The following is a 15429-nucleotide window of genomic DNA, read 5'->3' as shown; positions in this document are numbered from 1 at the left end:
TTTACAGCATTGGAAAACCAGTTGAAATTGAGAACGGGAGTTGCCATTGTGTATTGTTGACGATGTGTGGCTCTTTGTTTTCCTATATCTTTGTTTTTTTCTTTCTCCTTCCAGGGCACAAGAGAGGCCAAGCCGGAAGTACAATCACATGGGGGAAAGGATTTAATCGACTGAGTTTCTGGTCCGTTGTTATTTTCCTCTCTACCCTGAAAACGTGGTCCCAACTGTTTAGTTCCGCCTTGCAGTTGATTCTCAAGATTGTAGTTGCCGGCTTTAATTTGGAGGTGAAGAGCGATGCTTTAGTCCTTGGACGGGAAGGGAAGGTGAGTTTGCGCCGCCCAAAGCCTCCCCCAATATTTTTTCCTTACATCATCCCGCTTCCACCCTCCTTCAACTAGATTTTAATTCATTCTCTCTCCTAAATTCCCTAATTTTGCACGCTTTCTGCCAAGCTCTCCGGTCAGAGGCTATTTTATCAGTCTAGCGTCGCATTCTGTACTTCCACAGAGGTCTTGGGGAGGGGTCTTCCCAGGCCTGCCACTAAAGAAGTTGGAGGCTGATCCTGGGACATGACCCACGACTTCTCTGGTGAAACAAGTTTTGTGCGTTAGGGGTGTTGGATTGTGAGATGACACCCAAGAAGAGCACTACAGATATGGTTAATAGCGCCTATGTGGTGCCAGAGAGAAATAATAGTGCCTATTTGACCACTCCCTTGTGTGCCAGTGAGGGACGTGTGGGGTTCTCTTTGTGGGGTTCCTGATGTTCAGTCTCCCTCAGCAAATGCCCACTTTGCGTTTTACTAGCCCTTTGGAATTGCAGTGCTTTTCAGGCTGGCTGCCTGTTTACTCTGTCCATCGCTCTTTCCTAACAATACAGGGCAGAAAAGCATGGGCGTAGTCAGGGCTTTTGTTGGGGCGGGGGGGGGGCAGAACCGACGTGATTCGTCAGTTATTTCCATTGTTTTACTTGATGTAGGGAGGGGCAGCTGCCCCTCCTGCCCCCTCCCCCGCTTTGCTACGCCCATGCAGAAGAGTTGGTGATCAGCAAAGATCAGGAGTTGAGTCATAGCTTGTCACGAGAGGGAGCGACCCCAACTGCCTTGAAGATGGTGGTTGTGAGGCCACTCCCAAATTAATTTCCCTAGATCTTGAAATTGTTTCAGCTTCAGGGCCAGTTGCAAGTGTTACCATTTGGGGCAAGGTGTTCAGGCAGGTGGTGGCTGTCCAGTTGTTCTTGGGTGACCCAGATTAGAGGGAGACTGGCACAAAGTGATCCCCATTAGTTTGCTGGCAGAACATGGATTTGCTCCTAGATTTCTCTAGCTCAAATCTGACGCTCCACAGGAAAGCATGTGATTGATTGAACAAATACAGAGTGCCTTTTCTATGATACCATCACACCTAGTCTCCTTTCCCAACCTTTCTGGATTGCTTGATACTCTTCAATAACCTTTTTGAGATGGGGCAGCTGGAACTGTACCAAGTATTCTCATTATGGGGCCCCTCTAGATGTCCTTTTTATTCTGCATTCTTGGTGATTTGTACTCATGATGGTATCAGGGCAGTTATACATGATCCCGTTTCCCATACTGTTTTGCACATGTGCATGCCCTGCTAGCTTCCTGCTGAAATATGAAAATTTTTCATACCACAAACGTTCAGGAGGAGAGGGGCTTTGTTGTAGTAGCTGTTATTGTGCTGAAGTTCCCCTATAGATGGCAGTAAAGTAGTAACAGTGAAAAAGCATTGCAGAAAAGTAATGAAATGCACTGGTACAGTGGTACCTCAGGGTAAGTACTTAATTCGTTCCGGAGGTCTGTACTTAACCTGAAACTGTTCTTAACCTAAAGCACCACTTTAGCTAATGGGGCCTCCCGCTGCCGCCGCGCCGCCAGAGCACGATTTCTGTTCTCACCCTGAAGCAAAGTTCTTAACCTGAAGCACTATTTCTGGGTTAGCGGAGTCTGTATCCTGAAGCATCTGTAACCCGAGGTACCACTGTATGTGGATAATCTAGCATGAATCCAGCACTAATGCTCTATTCAATGGCATGTTGCAGAGTACACCCACCTACCGCCAAAAAAAGCACCAGTCTGGAGAGGATGTCATGAGACCTGCAGTCCTATTGGAATTCGGTTGGCATGCTCTGATGAAGTAGGAATAAATGGGGGAGGGGGCTGAAGTGGGATAATCTGGGTTGGAGGAGGAGGAGGGGTCCCTCCTCTTTCCTCCAACCATGCTGCAGAGCAGGAAGCACCAGTAAAAGCTAGGAAGGCTGCACAGGAGGTGGCAGCCACTGAACAAGACCCTGAGCAGGAGGGTGCTGCCTTGCCCTCTAGGATCAGGATCTGCCTTCACTAATGGTAACAGATCCACATACCCCAACAGAATGCACATTTGCAGTTCCAACATCGCCACAAGGCAAGATAGTGAGGGCACTATGTTTAGACAGGCAGAGTGTAGAAACTTGTTGGAACATTTTTGGTGCTTCCATCCAGTTTTGAGTAACTTGCTCTGCTCCTGAACTCCTGAATTGTGACTCCCAAGTCTTGTGTCTGCTGCTGAGCCTGTGCTTCCAAGTAAGAGCCTCTGCTTGCGTGTGTTGGATGGGAGTCAGGACAATGCTCCACAATCCTGCCCAGCAACAGTGTCCTATACTTTTTGCTTCACACCTAGCCTGATGAAAGCCTTTCCTGGCTTCTTTGAGACCTTTCCCTTGGGTATGTTAACAGTAGTTTCCCGCTGTTATTTTTGGATCATTAATGGTTATGGTGCTCTCAGTTCTCAGAGTGCCAGTCCTTACATTGCCAAAAGGGTACCATCCCCTCATACAAGAGGGGGGTATCTGTAGGTTCTGAGGAACCCCCTGGCCTCCCTGTAACAAAACCTAGCCCACTGAAGTCTTGAACATGCTCAGGATCCATAGAATGCTGAGTGTGTTTATTTATTTGTTTATTGAATTTATATACCGCCCTATACCCAGAGGTCTCAGGGCGGTTCACAGAAAAGATGACAATATATAAAATCAAAATAAGAACAATAACCCAATAACACCCCCCAAAGATATATAAATGATGTATATAAATGTATGATGTATATACAGTAATGTATATAAAAACATCAGAAAACAGTGCACATTAAAAGGCTTCCCTATACAGTAGGCAAGAGGAGCTCTATTTGTGGCAGCGAACTATTGGGAAACCATTGAGTGTTGAGATGGAAAACATGGGAATGAGAGGGAATGAAATTGAGTGCCCTGGAAGAGGGTATGGCTGGCTAGCTGGAACCCTGAACAAGAGCAGTTCACGCTACAAAGTTTTGTTTCAGTTCCCCCTTCCGGTCAGCTGCAGTTTTGTCTCATTTTCAAAAGTTAAGGCAGCAATGTATGGTTGAGGAAGCGAAATAGGTCACAAGACTTTCATTTGCTACTTCTTGCGTATGATCTTCATCTCCCCCCCTTATCTATTTTTGTTTCTATTTTAAAGTCTTCAGGGCTAAGGAACAGACATCATTTGCTGGGCAGAATTGCATTCTCCTTTGCCACCAATGGGAGATATGGCATCTGAGGAAACCAGACCCCTTTTGAGTACTGAGGTGGAGACAGAACTGCCTGCTCAAAGACCCTCTCCACTGGAGATCTATCTGAGGTGTGTGTATTTATCTGGCTTTTGTTTTTGGAAAATGTCAAAACGCAATTGTTCTAGTTATGCACTGTTGGCCAGGAATATAAGGCTTTGCCAAATATGGACTGAGGGACAAAGAGGACAAGGTCCTAATGTTGGTTATCTACAAGTCCAGTAGTCAGCCTCTGTCCCTCTGCCCCTTTGCCCTCACACTGTATCAGCTGTTTGTAATGGAGTTTAATGAATGACGTCTCTGCTTGCCAGATTCTGAATTGCTGGCTCAACAGAATCACCCTGAGAGGTTTTCCAAATCTGATTGAGAATCTTGGAACAAGAGGGCTTTTCTTCTAAATGCATAATCTGAGCTATTTCTGATGTTCAGGCATGCCAATCCTTGCACAGCCCAAATGGCACCATTTGAACACAAGATCACAGCAGGCTTGGAGGGGGAGTGTTTAGTGGCGGGGGGGGGGTCCCAAGGGAGGAAAACTCTTTCAAAAGCAGGCCAGTGATGACTGAGCATGCTTGTTATCTGTGGAATGTTGACTGCTGGGAGAGAGATTCAGAAAGTGAGGAAATGGAATGGATAATCCATGAAAAGGGCATGTCTGGTTAGAACACTCCATTCTGCAACATTTGGTTGCTGTTTTTCTTTTTTGGTGTTTTCATTGAGTTTTCTACCACAATCCCAAGATGCTGGTCTGTCATCTCCATTTGAAGACCCTATCCTTGCTTTGTGTGATAGCTGGATGTGAGTGTAGAAGCAGCTCTCCCCTCCTGCAGTTTCCAACACCTTGTATTCAGAGGCAGACTGCCTCTGACAGTGGAGGCAGAACATTGTCATTTTGGCTAGTAGCCATTTATAGGCTTGTGAATTTGCCTAATATTTTAAAGCCATTTACTGCACCAGCTTTACAAATGGCACCTATTGGGAGACAGTAAAAGGACCTCTGGATGGTTAAGTCCAGTCAAAGGTGACTATGGGGTGCAGCACTCATCTTGCTTTTCAGGCCGAGGGAGCCAGCATTTGTCCACAGACAGCTTTCCGGGTCATGTGGCCAGCATGACTAAACTGCTACTGGCGCACGGAGGACTGTGACGAGTGCCAGAGCGCACGGAAACACTGTTTACCTTCCCGCCACAGTGGTAACTTTTTATCTGCTTGGAGACAGTATCACCCATAGAGAAGATGTTATCAGTTATCCCTAATCACATCTTGTTGCCACAGCCGTGCCTTCATAATTGAGTGGGAGCTACACAGCACATCCCTTCCTATTGTCTTACACCAGGGGTGGGGAATGTGGCCTCTTCATTTGACCCTTGGAACTATTCTGGAACTATTCTCTGGCCATGTGTCTCCCACTCCTCCCGGCCCTGCTTCGCACCCTTAACATTTTTGCCTAGCAGGAATTAGTCCTTTAACTCTGACAATGCCCCTTGGTGGAACTAGGAAGTATCCCCCATCTCAATCCCTGGAGGCCAGCTGCCAGTCAATGTAATGGACTGACTTGGTATAAGGCAGTTTCCTGCATGCTTAAATATTTGTGTGTTTGGGTGCTGAACTAAATAGATGTAGTGATGGCCACCAACTTGGATGGCTTCAAAAGAGGATCAGACAAATTCATGAAGGGTGTGGCTATCTGTAGCTACTAGCTGCAGTGGCTATATGTTCTTCCTCCACTGTCACACACCTCTGAATGCCAGTTTCTAGGAATCTCAGCTAGGGAGAACACTGTGGTGCTCAGGTCTTGCTTGTGGGCTTCCCAAGGACATCTAATTGGTCACTGTGAGAACAGGATGCTAGAATAGGTGGACCATTGGCTTGATCCAGCAGACTGTTCTTATGTTCTTTCAAAAGGAAGGGTCAGCGGGACTCAGGAAGCCCATGCAGCTGGACAAGAAGAGAAACTTGAGAGTTTTGAGAGTGTGAAGAAAGAGATATATGTTGTTCCTGAGGAAAAGGAAGGAGGAGCTGTAACTTTGCAGATGATAAAGGAGAGCCAGAGGCCTGACATGATGGCTATAAAGGAAAATAAGAACTTGATGGTGAAAATTTGGTCTGAATTGGAGACTGAAGAATGGAGAGATCTCCTTATGTGGAGATCTGAAGACCCAAGTATTACAAATTTGATTAAGGTGGAAGTTGGAGCTTTGGAGACATTTGGATTTGAAAGGAGTAAGAAACAAGATTCAGGTTCCACTTTTAAGTATGGAGGTCTGGCTGGAAGAAACATGGACCCTACTGGACTAGAGCTTCTCTGAGATTTGGTGTTTAATACCAAGGACTATCAAAAAAACCGGCAGAGAGGAATTGAGAGAGAATTAAGAGCCCCAGACGTGAGGTCTCCAGGCTGATAGTAGATTGACTGATGGACGCTTGTTGGGGATTGGAACCGGGAAAGGGGGGGTGGAGTTTGGGAATCCAAAGGGTGTATAATTATAATCTGTTTTGCTTTTACTTTGTTTTGTTATTTGTATGAGAATTGAGAAAATCATGGAAGGGAATTTAGGCCGACTTTAGAAAAAGGTTTTAAGAATAAGCACTGATTTATAATCATTGATGTTTACAAGGCAAAATTGGTTTTTCAAAATGAACTAAATATAAAATATAAAAAGGTTAAAAATTAGGGACAAGAACTTGTTGAACCAACAATTTGAATTGGAATACAAGAGGGGGAGGCGTGGTGAAGTCAGGGAAATATGTTATTGAAAATAAGGACTGTGAATTCTATGTGTTTTTAAACTTTTTTGTTTCTTCTTTTTTGATTTTTTTAATGTATTACAATGGAAAATTTTAATAAATATCTTTTTATAAAACAAAAGGAAGGGTCAGCGGAAGCACTAATACATCTGCAATTGAAAGATCTGAAACAAAAGCGTGTGATCTTTTCAGGTGTCTGCTGAGCTGCATGGTCTGCAAAAAAGGGCAGCTGTTTGTGTGTCTCTCTCCCACCCCCATATTTTTCATTTTCACTTCTTGTGCAGCAAGGTCCAAAATCAGAATCTCTTCCTGGCTACGTTTGCTGCTGTGCTGGGACCGCTAAGCTTTGGATTTGTCCTTGGCTACAGTTCGCCGGCTATTCCGAGCCTAAAGAAAGCTAGCAACCCGGAATTAAGGTTGGAAGACATTCAAGCATCTTGGTTTGGGGTAAGTCTTCTGCTCCACAAGCAAAGGAAGGGCAATACTACAGTGGCAGAGCATCTCCTTTGCGTGCAGAAGATCCTAGCTTCATTCTCCAGCATCTTCAGGTGGAGCTGGAATTGTCCCTTCTTAATACCCTGGAGACCTGCTGCACGGCAGTGTTGGCAGCACCTCACTAGATGAACCCTTGTGAAATGACTTTATATAAGGCAGCTTCCTGTGTTCTTCTGTTGGTTTGATAATATGGGGTGGAAAATAAATGCTTATTGACTTGTGCCAGAGTATAGAGACGTATGGGACGCGGGTGGCGCTGTGGGTTAAACCACAGAGTCTAGGACTTGCCGATCAGAAGGTCGGCGGTTCGAATCCCCGTGACAGGGTGAGCTCCCGTTGCTCGGTCCCTGATCCTACCAACCTAGCAGTTTGAAAGCACGTCAAAGTGCAAGTAGATAAATAGGTACCGCTCCAGTGGGAAGATAAACGGCATTTCCGTGCACTGCTCTGCATGCTGGCCACATGACCCGGAAGCTGTATGCCAGCTCCCTCGGCCTATAGAGCAAGATGAGCGCGCAACCCCAGAGTCGGGCACGACTGGACCTAATGGTCAGGGGTCCCTTTACCTTGTATAGAGACATAGGAAGGTTTATTGAGTCAGATCATTCTTCCATCTAGTCCAGCACTCTTGAATGTCAGCAGCTCTCCAGAGTCTCTACCTGCCTTCTACCAAATCAGTACATCAGCTCATCTAGCTTAGTACTGTCTACACTGATTGTCAGCAGCTCTCCAGGGTTTTAGGCAAAGATTCCCTCACAGTCCAACTTGAAGATGCCGGTGATTAAACTTGGGACCATGAGCATGCAAAGCTGATGTCCCACCATAGAGCTAGGGCCCCCTCCCTTAAAAGTAAAGTAGGATTCTAGTCCTCAATAGTCTTGCTGAATCAAACAGGAACGTAGGAAGTCACCTTATACAGAGCAGGGGAGAGGTGTGTATGTCGCCTCCGAACACCTTGCAGGACAGGTCAGATATAAATGCCATTTATATTGTGCCATCATTGCATACACCAAATCTTGGGTTAGTTAATGTGATTGAAAGGGGCAGGAATCTGCAACCAGAAACCGTTCAGTTGTGAGAGTCAGTTCCTTTTTCTTTTTCTTTTGCAGTCTGTCGTAACGCTGGGCGCTGCAGCAGGCGGGATTCTGGGGGGATATGTCGTGGATAAATTTGGCCGGAAGCTTACCTTGATGCTGTGTGCCATCCCATTCGTTTTTGGCTTCACAATCATAATCTCAGCTCAGAATGTCTGGATGCTTTATGTCGGCCGGCTATTGAACGGCTTGGCGAGTGGGATAACATCCTTGGTGGTCCCGGTAAGAGGTGGCCTGCCCTGTCCTTTCTCATTGCAGTTTTGTGGAAAGAGAGCCATCTGCTGAATACCAGAAGCTGCATTTTACTGAGTTGGAGACCATTGACCCATCTAGCTCAGTGCTATCTATTAAGGGGATGGGGAATTTCAGGCCCAGAGGCCTAATTGCACTGTTAATTAGGGAATTTCAGTACTTTGATTCTGATATTGTATCCTGTATGCCTCTGATTGCCTTGATTCTATAAGAAAAACAGGGATACATTATTGGGCCCCCTCTCTTTTTTCTTGTTGTATTGAAAAAATGCAAAATTCTGCAAATGCAAAAACAAATAAAATATATCCTTTTCTCTGTATGACTTGAACAAGACTCCCTTCCCCTTTTGTCCATGCTGTAGGTATATATTTCTGAAATAGCCCACTCCAAAGTTCGAGGGATGCTTGGATCGTGCGTTCAGCTGATGGTGGTGACTGGAATCTTGGGAGCTTATATAGCAGGTACACCCATTGGGCTCTGTTGTGTTCTTGGGTTTGCACATTTTCTCTTGCACACATCATCGTGGGATACAAGTACACCAACCAACATCTGTGGATGGTGTTGGCACAGAATGTTGTGGGAAACTGAGTGGGAAGAGGGAGGTACAGTGGTACCTCAGGTTAAGAACTTAATTCGTTCCAGAGGTCTGTTCTTAAGCTGAAACTGTTCTTAACCTGAAGCACCACTTTAGCTAATGGGGCCTCCTGCTTGCCACCACACCACCACCACCACATGATTTCTGTTCTCATCCTGAAGCAAAGTTCTTAACCCAAGGTACTATTTCTGGGTTAGCAGAGTCTGTAACCTGAAGCGTCTGTAACCCAAGGTACCACTGTACCTTGAAAGGAGGGAGTATGGCTGCCTGCCTTCATACCTTTGAGCACTTTTGCTTGGGTGGAAAGTGTCCTTGAATTCTGATCATGCATCTTGCTTGCCTGGATGATGGGTAGAGAGTTGGTGTGTGAGAATGTCTGCAGATACTAACCTACTGTACAAAGGCAATATCTGCATTCATTTCTCACATTTGCCTCTGGCCTCACCCACCACGGGCACCAACAGGCACTCTGTCTTAACGGAATACATCACTTGAATGCTGGGGGAGCGGTTTGCTTCTATAATGTGCACCAGCTTGCATTTGGCCCTCTGGGCATGACAAAAGCTGCCAAGTGTCCTTTATTCCTTGGCTCTAAGAACGGCTCTTCTTCTTTTGGGTCTCCTCCCTCAGGCACAGGGCTGGACTGGCGCTGGCTGGCCGTACTGTGTTCCGTCCCACCGTGTTTTATGCTGGTACTTGTGGCTTTCATGCCCGAAACGCCTCGCTTCCTGCTGAGCCGGAATCAGCGGCCAGAGGCCATTGCTGCTCTGGAGTTCCTGCGGGGGCCCCTGGTGGACCATGAGTGGGAATGCAGAGAGATTGAAGTAAACGCCGAAGGACAGGTGAGTGGAGCTGGAACCATACTGAAACCAGGCACGTTCTTGGGTTGCAAGGCTGGGAAAGGTGGCAGGAGAACGGACCTGCCTCTTCCCCCTGCTAGCTCAGCTCTCTTCAGCTTTAGGCTTTTCAGGGGAGGAGGGTGGAAGCCTGAAGTGTTTGCCATCTGCTCCTCCTGGTATAGGGACGCAGGTGGTGCTGTGGTCTAAACCACAGCCTAGGGCTTGCCAATCAGAAGGTCGGTGGTTTGAATCCCCGCCACAGGGTGAGCTCCCATTGCTCGGTCCCAGCTCCTGCCAACCTAGCAATTCGAAAGCACGTCAAAGTGAAAGTAGATAAATAGGTACCACTTCGGTGGGAAGGTAAACGGCTTTTCCGTGCACTGCTCTGGTTTGCCAGAAGCAGCTTACTCATGCTGACCTGGAAGCTGTACGCCGGCTCCCTTGGCCAGTAAAGCGAGATGAACACCGCAACCCAAGAGTCGTCCACGACTGGACCTAACGGTCAGGGGTCCCTTTACCTTTTACCTCCTGGTATAATCTGGCAGGTGCTAACTGCCCCCTGACATTCTTTTCCCCTGCTGCTGAACTGCTCAGTAGTCAATCCCATGCTGAAACTGCATAGGAATCAGCAGCAGTTTTGCAAATAGAACAGGGGGTGGCCTGGTACAGCCACTTACAGTCATGTCCACCTGTCACAGCTGACCTGCAAGGCGGGGCGGGCTGGGATGAGGTCTGCTTTGCCACTTTGCATTCCCTGTGGCCAGCCAGCAGGATTGAACTAGCTGCTTGGCAGCTGATGAGTGGGGAAGGTTCAACCCTTCTCTTTGTAGGGGTCTGCTTTGTCATAGTGGCGAAGCAGCAACTGGCAGCACTGAACTCTCTGCTCCCCAGCTGATGAGTGAAGGGTGCAATCCTCCACTCTGCAGGGGTTTGTTTTGCTCACGTTTCTCTGCAGGGAACGTGCTGGCAAAACAGTACCCAGCAGGATTGACATCAGCTGATGGGCAGGTGGGCATGGTTTTGGGGAAATGGCCCAGCTGGCCAAATTGGTTGTCCTCATGGGCCAAGATCCCTAGTTCAGTCCCTGACATCTGCAGCCAGGGTGCTGGGATCTCTACCTCAGACCCCAGAGGGGTACAGTTGCCCCTCGACACTGAAACACTGGCTACGTCTTCCTTTGCAGGAGGAGCTGAGTCTGGCCGAGTTTAAGAATCCAGCCATTTACAAGCCATTCTTCATTGGGATTGCCATGATGTTCTTCCAGCAAGTGTCGGGGATCAATGCCATCATGTTTTATGCGGAAACCATCTTTGAAGAAGCCAAATTCAAGGTGGGGGGCTCTTCTTGACACCTTGGATGCAGCCATACTCATTCATATCTTGGTCAGATGCCCAGAATTGGACACAGTATTCCAAGTGTGGTCTGACTAAGGCACAATAGAGTGGTACTATTACTTCCCTTGGTCTTCTGTTGATGCAGCCTAGAATAGCATTAGCTTTTCTTTGCTGCTGCATCACACATTTTCAAATATTTGAGATTTTTATTTACTTCTTGCTGCTGTGTGTTTTCAGGAGAGTGGTGCTGCTTCCATCATTGTGGGATCCATCCAAGTCTTTTTCACTGCTGTGGCTGCTCTTATTATTGATAGAAAAGGTCGAAAAGTCCTTCTGGTCGTATCAGGTATTGCAGAAAAGCTATCCTTCCAGTGTGAAGTGTAGGATTCTGTGCCTTTGCAAGTTAATTTAATGTGGAACACCATGAACAGCTGGATAAAATTTTCTGGTGGTGGATGTCCAGCAAGGCAAGCTTTTATGTGTTTGAAATAACTGGCCTTAGGGCCTTAGGTCAGTGGCTGGACATAATCCCCAGCATACCCCGGCAGGACACACACTCACACACACACACACACACACACACACACACACACACACTTTGTGCTTGTGTGTGTGAGAGAGAGAGAGGGAGACGGGGGGGGGAGAGAAAGGATGCTGAACTAGATGGTCCATTGCTCTGATCCAGCACAGCTCTTGTTACATACACTCTTGTTCCCAAACAGTATAACTAGGTCTTCTGTTAACTATTTATCTCATCTTTCCCAGGGTTCATTATGGCTATCAGTGCTGCCATCTTCGCGATCTATTGCAAAATGGCTCTCCCAGTCCCCATCAACTCCTCCCATGCCAACCCACCAAGCTCCATTCTGAGTGCTGCTGTTGTGGAAGAAGATCATCACCTTGCGTGGTTGGCGGTATTGAGCCTGGGCCTCTTCGTCATGGGTTAGTGGGCACTTTTGCTGCAGTTGCTGTACCCACAAAAGCTAGTCTATATAGATCCATCCACCTAGAGAATTCTGGGCCTTTTGGTGCCTTGAGGAGTTTCCCAGCCACATAGTAAAGGTCGAGTATGCTTTGACTACGTGGATTCTTCCCACACCAGAATGCCCTCTCTGCTGCAGCAGCAGGTGATGCAGACACAGGAAATACACATGTCGGAAGAGTCCTGTTTGATCACAACAAAGCCCCTTGATTCCTCCTCCTTCGCTGGAGTCCAGCTTTTTTGAGGTCAGATTAATGACCTGCTTATTGGTAGCCTAGTGCTTGTGGAGCATAGACCTTAGGGGTAGGGAACCTTTCTTCAGCCAGAGGGTCACATTTGGGGGGGGGGCAGTGTTCCGCAAGGGTCATGTGGTGGGTGGGGCCAGAGCAACACATGTTCAGTTTTACAATAGCCTGGTTTCTACACACAGATTCAGACACCCCTCTCTATCCTCCATCAAGGCAAGCAAGTGACATGATCCGAGTTCAGTGACACAGGCAAAAGTGTGCAAGGAGGGTGTGGGTCCTGGGGTCTTGAAAGCTAGGTGGAGGGGCCTGACAGGGGCTCTTTTGAAGATGCTGTTGGGGGAGCCCCTCCCTGGGTAGCACAACCTCCTCCACATTGCTATTGCTGCTGGCTGTTTGCTTTCATTGAGCTGCACTGCTGCTCAGAAAGAGAGGACATATTGTGTGAGTGGTGGCAGATATCTCTCCTCCTTACCATCACTGCTTGCTGACTTGGAGAAGGGCAGGCGAACAGGAAGAGGCAACGAAGAAGGAGAGCAGCAAGGTTGGGTGGCTATGGGGGTTGTTGTGTACCTGCTGGGGTGTGGTCTTAGATACTTGCCAAGCAATGGCTACCCCCTGATGCCAGTCCTGGGCATAGAACTCCTGCCTCACTCAAGTCGACCTCTTAAAAGTACCCTTGCATTATTATTATTTTCAAGTGTGTTTACCCTGCTCTTCATCCAAAAGGCTCCCTGGGCAGCTTATGAAAATTGATAATACAGTCCCTGCTATCAGTCTTCCACGCTGCATGGCATGTCACGAAAGGGAAAGGATTGGGAAGGGAGCGGGGGAAACAAACTTGGCACTATTTCTTTCTTATAATGGCAGCTATGATGGGAAGAGTTCAACTGAGCAGCCAAAAGTTGCTCCTCTTTAAGCTGAGCTGATGGAGTGGCGCTGCTTCTCTTCTCTTCCTGTAGCCTAATAAAATGGCTGCTATCATGTGACTGTTGATGGAGAGAAGAGCCTGATGGACGCTGGGTTCCAAGCTGAACCGATGGAGTGGCTCTGCTTCCCTTCTCCCCTTTAGCTGCAGCCTGCTGCTAGATAACATGTGAGGAAGAGGGGAAGTCTTGTCTAGTTGTATCTTTCTGGTTTCCAATCAGGGTTGCCTGTTCATTACTGACCTTGCTCAGTTCAGGGAAACCTCTACTAACTGTGCTCTCAATGAGTTCACTTTCTCCTTCCTCTGCAACTTGCAGGCTTTGCCTTGGGCTGGGGCCCGATCCCATGGCTGTTGATGTCTGAAATATTCCCCCTCCGAGCTCGAGGCGTAGCCAGTGGTGCCTGTGTCTTAACAAATTGGCTCATGGCTTTTCTGATCACCAAGGAGTTCCATGACCTCATGGTAAGCAAGGATCACATCAGAATGGTTTACAGCAGGAATGGGAACAGTGGCCCCCATTTTCTTTTCAGCAGCCTTCTGGGGGCCACATGCCAGTGGCAAAAATGGGTTGTTGGATTCTTTTTGCCTACCATATGCAAGGATCCTGCTAGAGTGAAAAGCAGTAACCATGCTGTGACGTAGCCAGTGGAAGGGCTAGGAGTCTTAGCTGCTTACTGAGAGCTCTCATGCTTACTGAGAGCATCAACCTGTGTCTGCAGGTACTACAGACATGCTAGGTTTCTGCATGCAGGGATATTCTGGATGAGAAAACATTCTCTTATGTTGGGCATGGGGAACCTTTGGCCCTCTGGATGTTGCTGAAGTACAACTCCCATGAGCCCTAGCAAGTGTGGCTGATGGCCAGGGATAATATAAGTTGTCATTCATCTACACCTAGAAGGCCAAAGGTTCCCCATTTGCCATCTCAAGAGTACAGCTCAACCACCTTGGTACTGCTTCTGGTTCTTAATCAGACATCTCTTTCTCTTCTGCCCCAGGTCTTCCTGACGCCTCATGGTACTTTCTGGTTGTTTTGTGCCATGTGTTTCTCCAACGTGCTTTTTACCATACTCTTCGTTCCTGAAACCAGAGGGAAAAGCCTAGAAGAGATAGAGGCCTACTTCCAAAGATCACATTAGCTGTTTGCAATCTTAGTGGGAGAACTTTTCCCCTTGGTCTTGGACTTAAGGTGTGGGTGGTGGTGGCTGGTGGGACCCAACCCTTCTTCAGAGATTTGCACGAATGTAAAGTCTTCACCGGGTTCAACTGGGTCCAGAGAACTGTCTGGGGTGTAGAATGTGTGGGCAAGATGAAAGGCAGGTTCATTTTGTGTGGGGCAATGACCTACCACTTTTCAGTATTACAGCACCACATACAGTATTACAGAACGGCAGGCATTGTTCAGTTTTCTGACATCTAGAACAAGGTGATTAAGAATTGGTTTTGAACAAAACATTGCTTTTCTCTGTTCGTTGGCCATGTTCTGTGTGGCCAGCCTTTTCTTCTGCTGAGGACTGTATTCCTCGGGGGCGGGGGGGCTGATGGGAGGGTCATCCTGGTAGTAGGTGGGGCTAGAGCCAAAAGTGGGTGCCCTCTCCCCTGGGCTCAACCCCTTCCTCTTTCTGCCATCACTACCCCTCTCTACTGTCACTTCCTTTGTCTCTGTGTTTCGAAAGCTCTCACGAACTACCTTCTAATTCTGTGTAATCTGGGCCTACTCTATAGGTGTAGAAGGGTGAGGCAGAGTCCTGAAAAGGCACATTGAGCATTGCACACAGCACGCACAAAAAACCTAGCAAAAGAGGGAAACAGGGTCTGACTTAGCCAACGTCACCAGACTATTTTGCACCCCCAATGTTTCTCACACAAACATTTTAAAATGAGATGCATCCATGCTGTCTGAAGTGGTATGCTACCAGTTCTTTCCATGGTATGTGTAGATTTTAATGCAGAGGGGTTTAAAGCTGCCAAAGGTTTGTTCTGATTTGCACACGAAAGGTCAAACTTGGGCAATCACGTGGGATGATTTTTTTTAATGAATGGGTTCAGCATACTGCTGCCCACTATTCCCCCCCCCCCCCGGGTTCTTGAGTTCTGTTCAGGAGGTTAGTAGTGCTGTAGCTGGGAAATGATAAATCTCATTCCCATTATTGCATTTCTTGTCAATCTCTGCCCCAAGGCGACTCCATCTAAAACATGTCATGGGGTGGATAGGGATTGGACCCAGTTCTGCTAGTAAGGTTCCAAAGTCTTCGTTTCCAGACTTCTAATCTTGTTTTGTGGAATAAAGTTTCAAGGAATATGGTGCTATGTGGAATAAACCAATATATTGAATTCCA

The 15429-nt window shown here is 47.3% G+C and overlaps 1 protein-coding gene across 4 annotated transcripts; it reads left to right on the top strand.

The window, feature by feature from the left end:
• Positions 1 to 34: 34 nt before the first annotated feature.
• On the top strand, positions 35 to 15429 carry SLC2A8 (solute carrier family 2 member 8). 4 transcript variants are annotated; one of them, XM_053373934.1, is made up of 11 exons: positions 35 to 323; positions 3488 to 3649; positions 6611 to 6773; positions 7931 to 8137; positions 8529 to 8628; positions 9393 to 9604; positions 10785 to 10931; positions 11173 to 11281; positions 11701 to 11877; positions 13407 to 13552; positions 14089 to 15429. In XM_053373934.1, exons 2-11 carry the CDS (start codon positions 3549 to 3551, stop codon positions 14227 to 14229), a joined length of 1503 nt encoding a protein of 500 aa, XP_053229909.1. In that variant the 5' UTR covers positions 35 to 323; positions 3488 to 3548; the 3' UTR covers positions 14230 to 15429. The 4 variants fall into 4 exon arrangements, with proteins under 4 accessions (XP_053229909.1, XP_053229910.1, XP_053229912.1 ...); XM_053373935.1 differs by lacking the exon at positions 7931 to 8137; XM_053373936.1 differs by lacking the exons at positions 35 to 323; positions 3488 to 3649 and adding an exon at positions 4161 to 4324.

This window comes from Podarcis raffonei, chromosome Z (genome assembly GCF_027172205.1).
Source record: "Podarcis raffonei isolate rPodRaf1 chromosome Z, rPodRaf1.pri, whole genome shotgun sequence".
NCBI lineage: Eukaryota > Metazoa > Chordata > Lepidosauria > Squamata > Lacertidae > Podarcis > Podarcis raffonei.
This window is presented reverse-complemented; position numbering and strand designations above follow the sequence as displayed.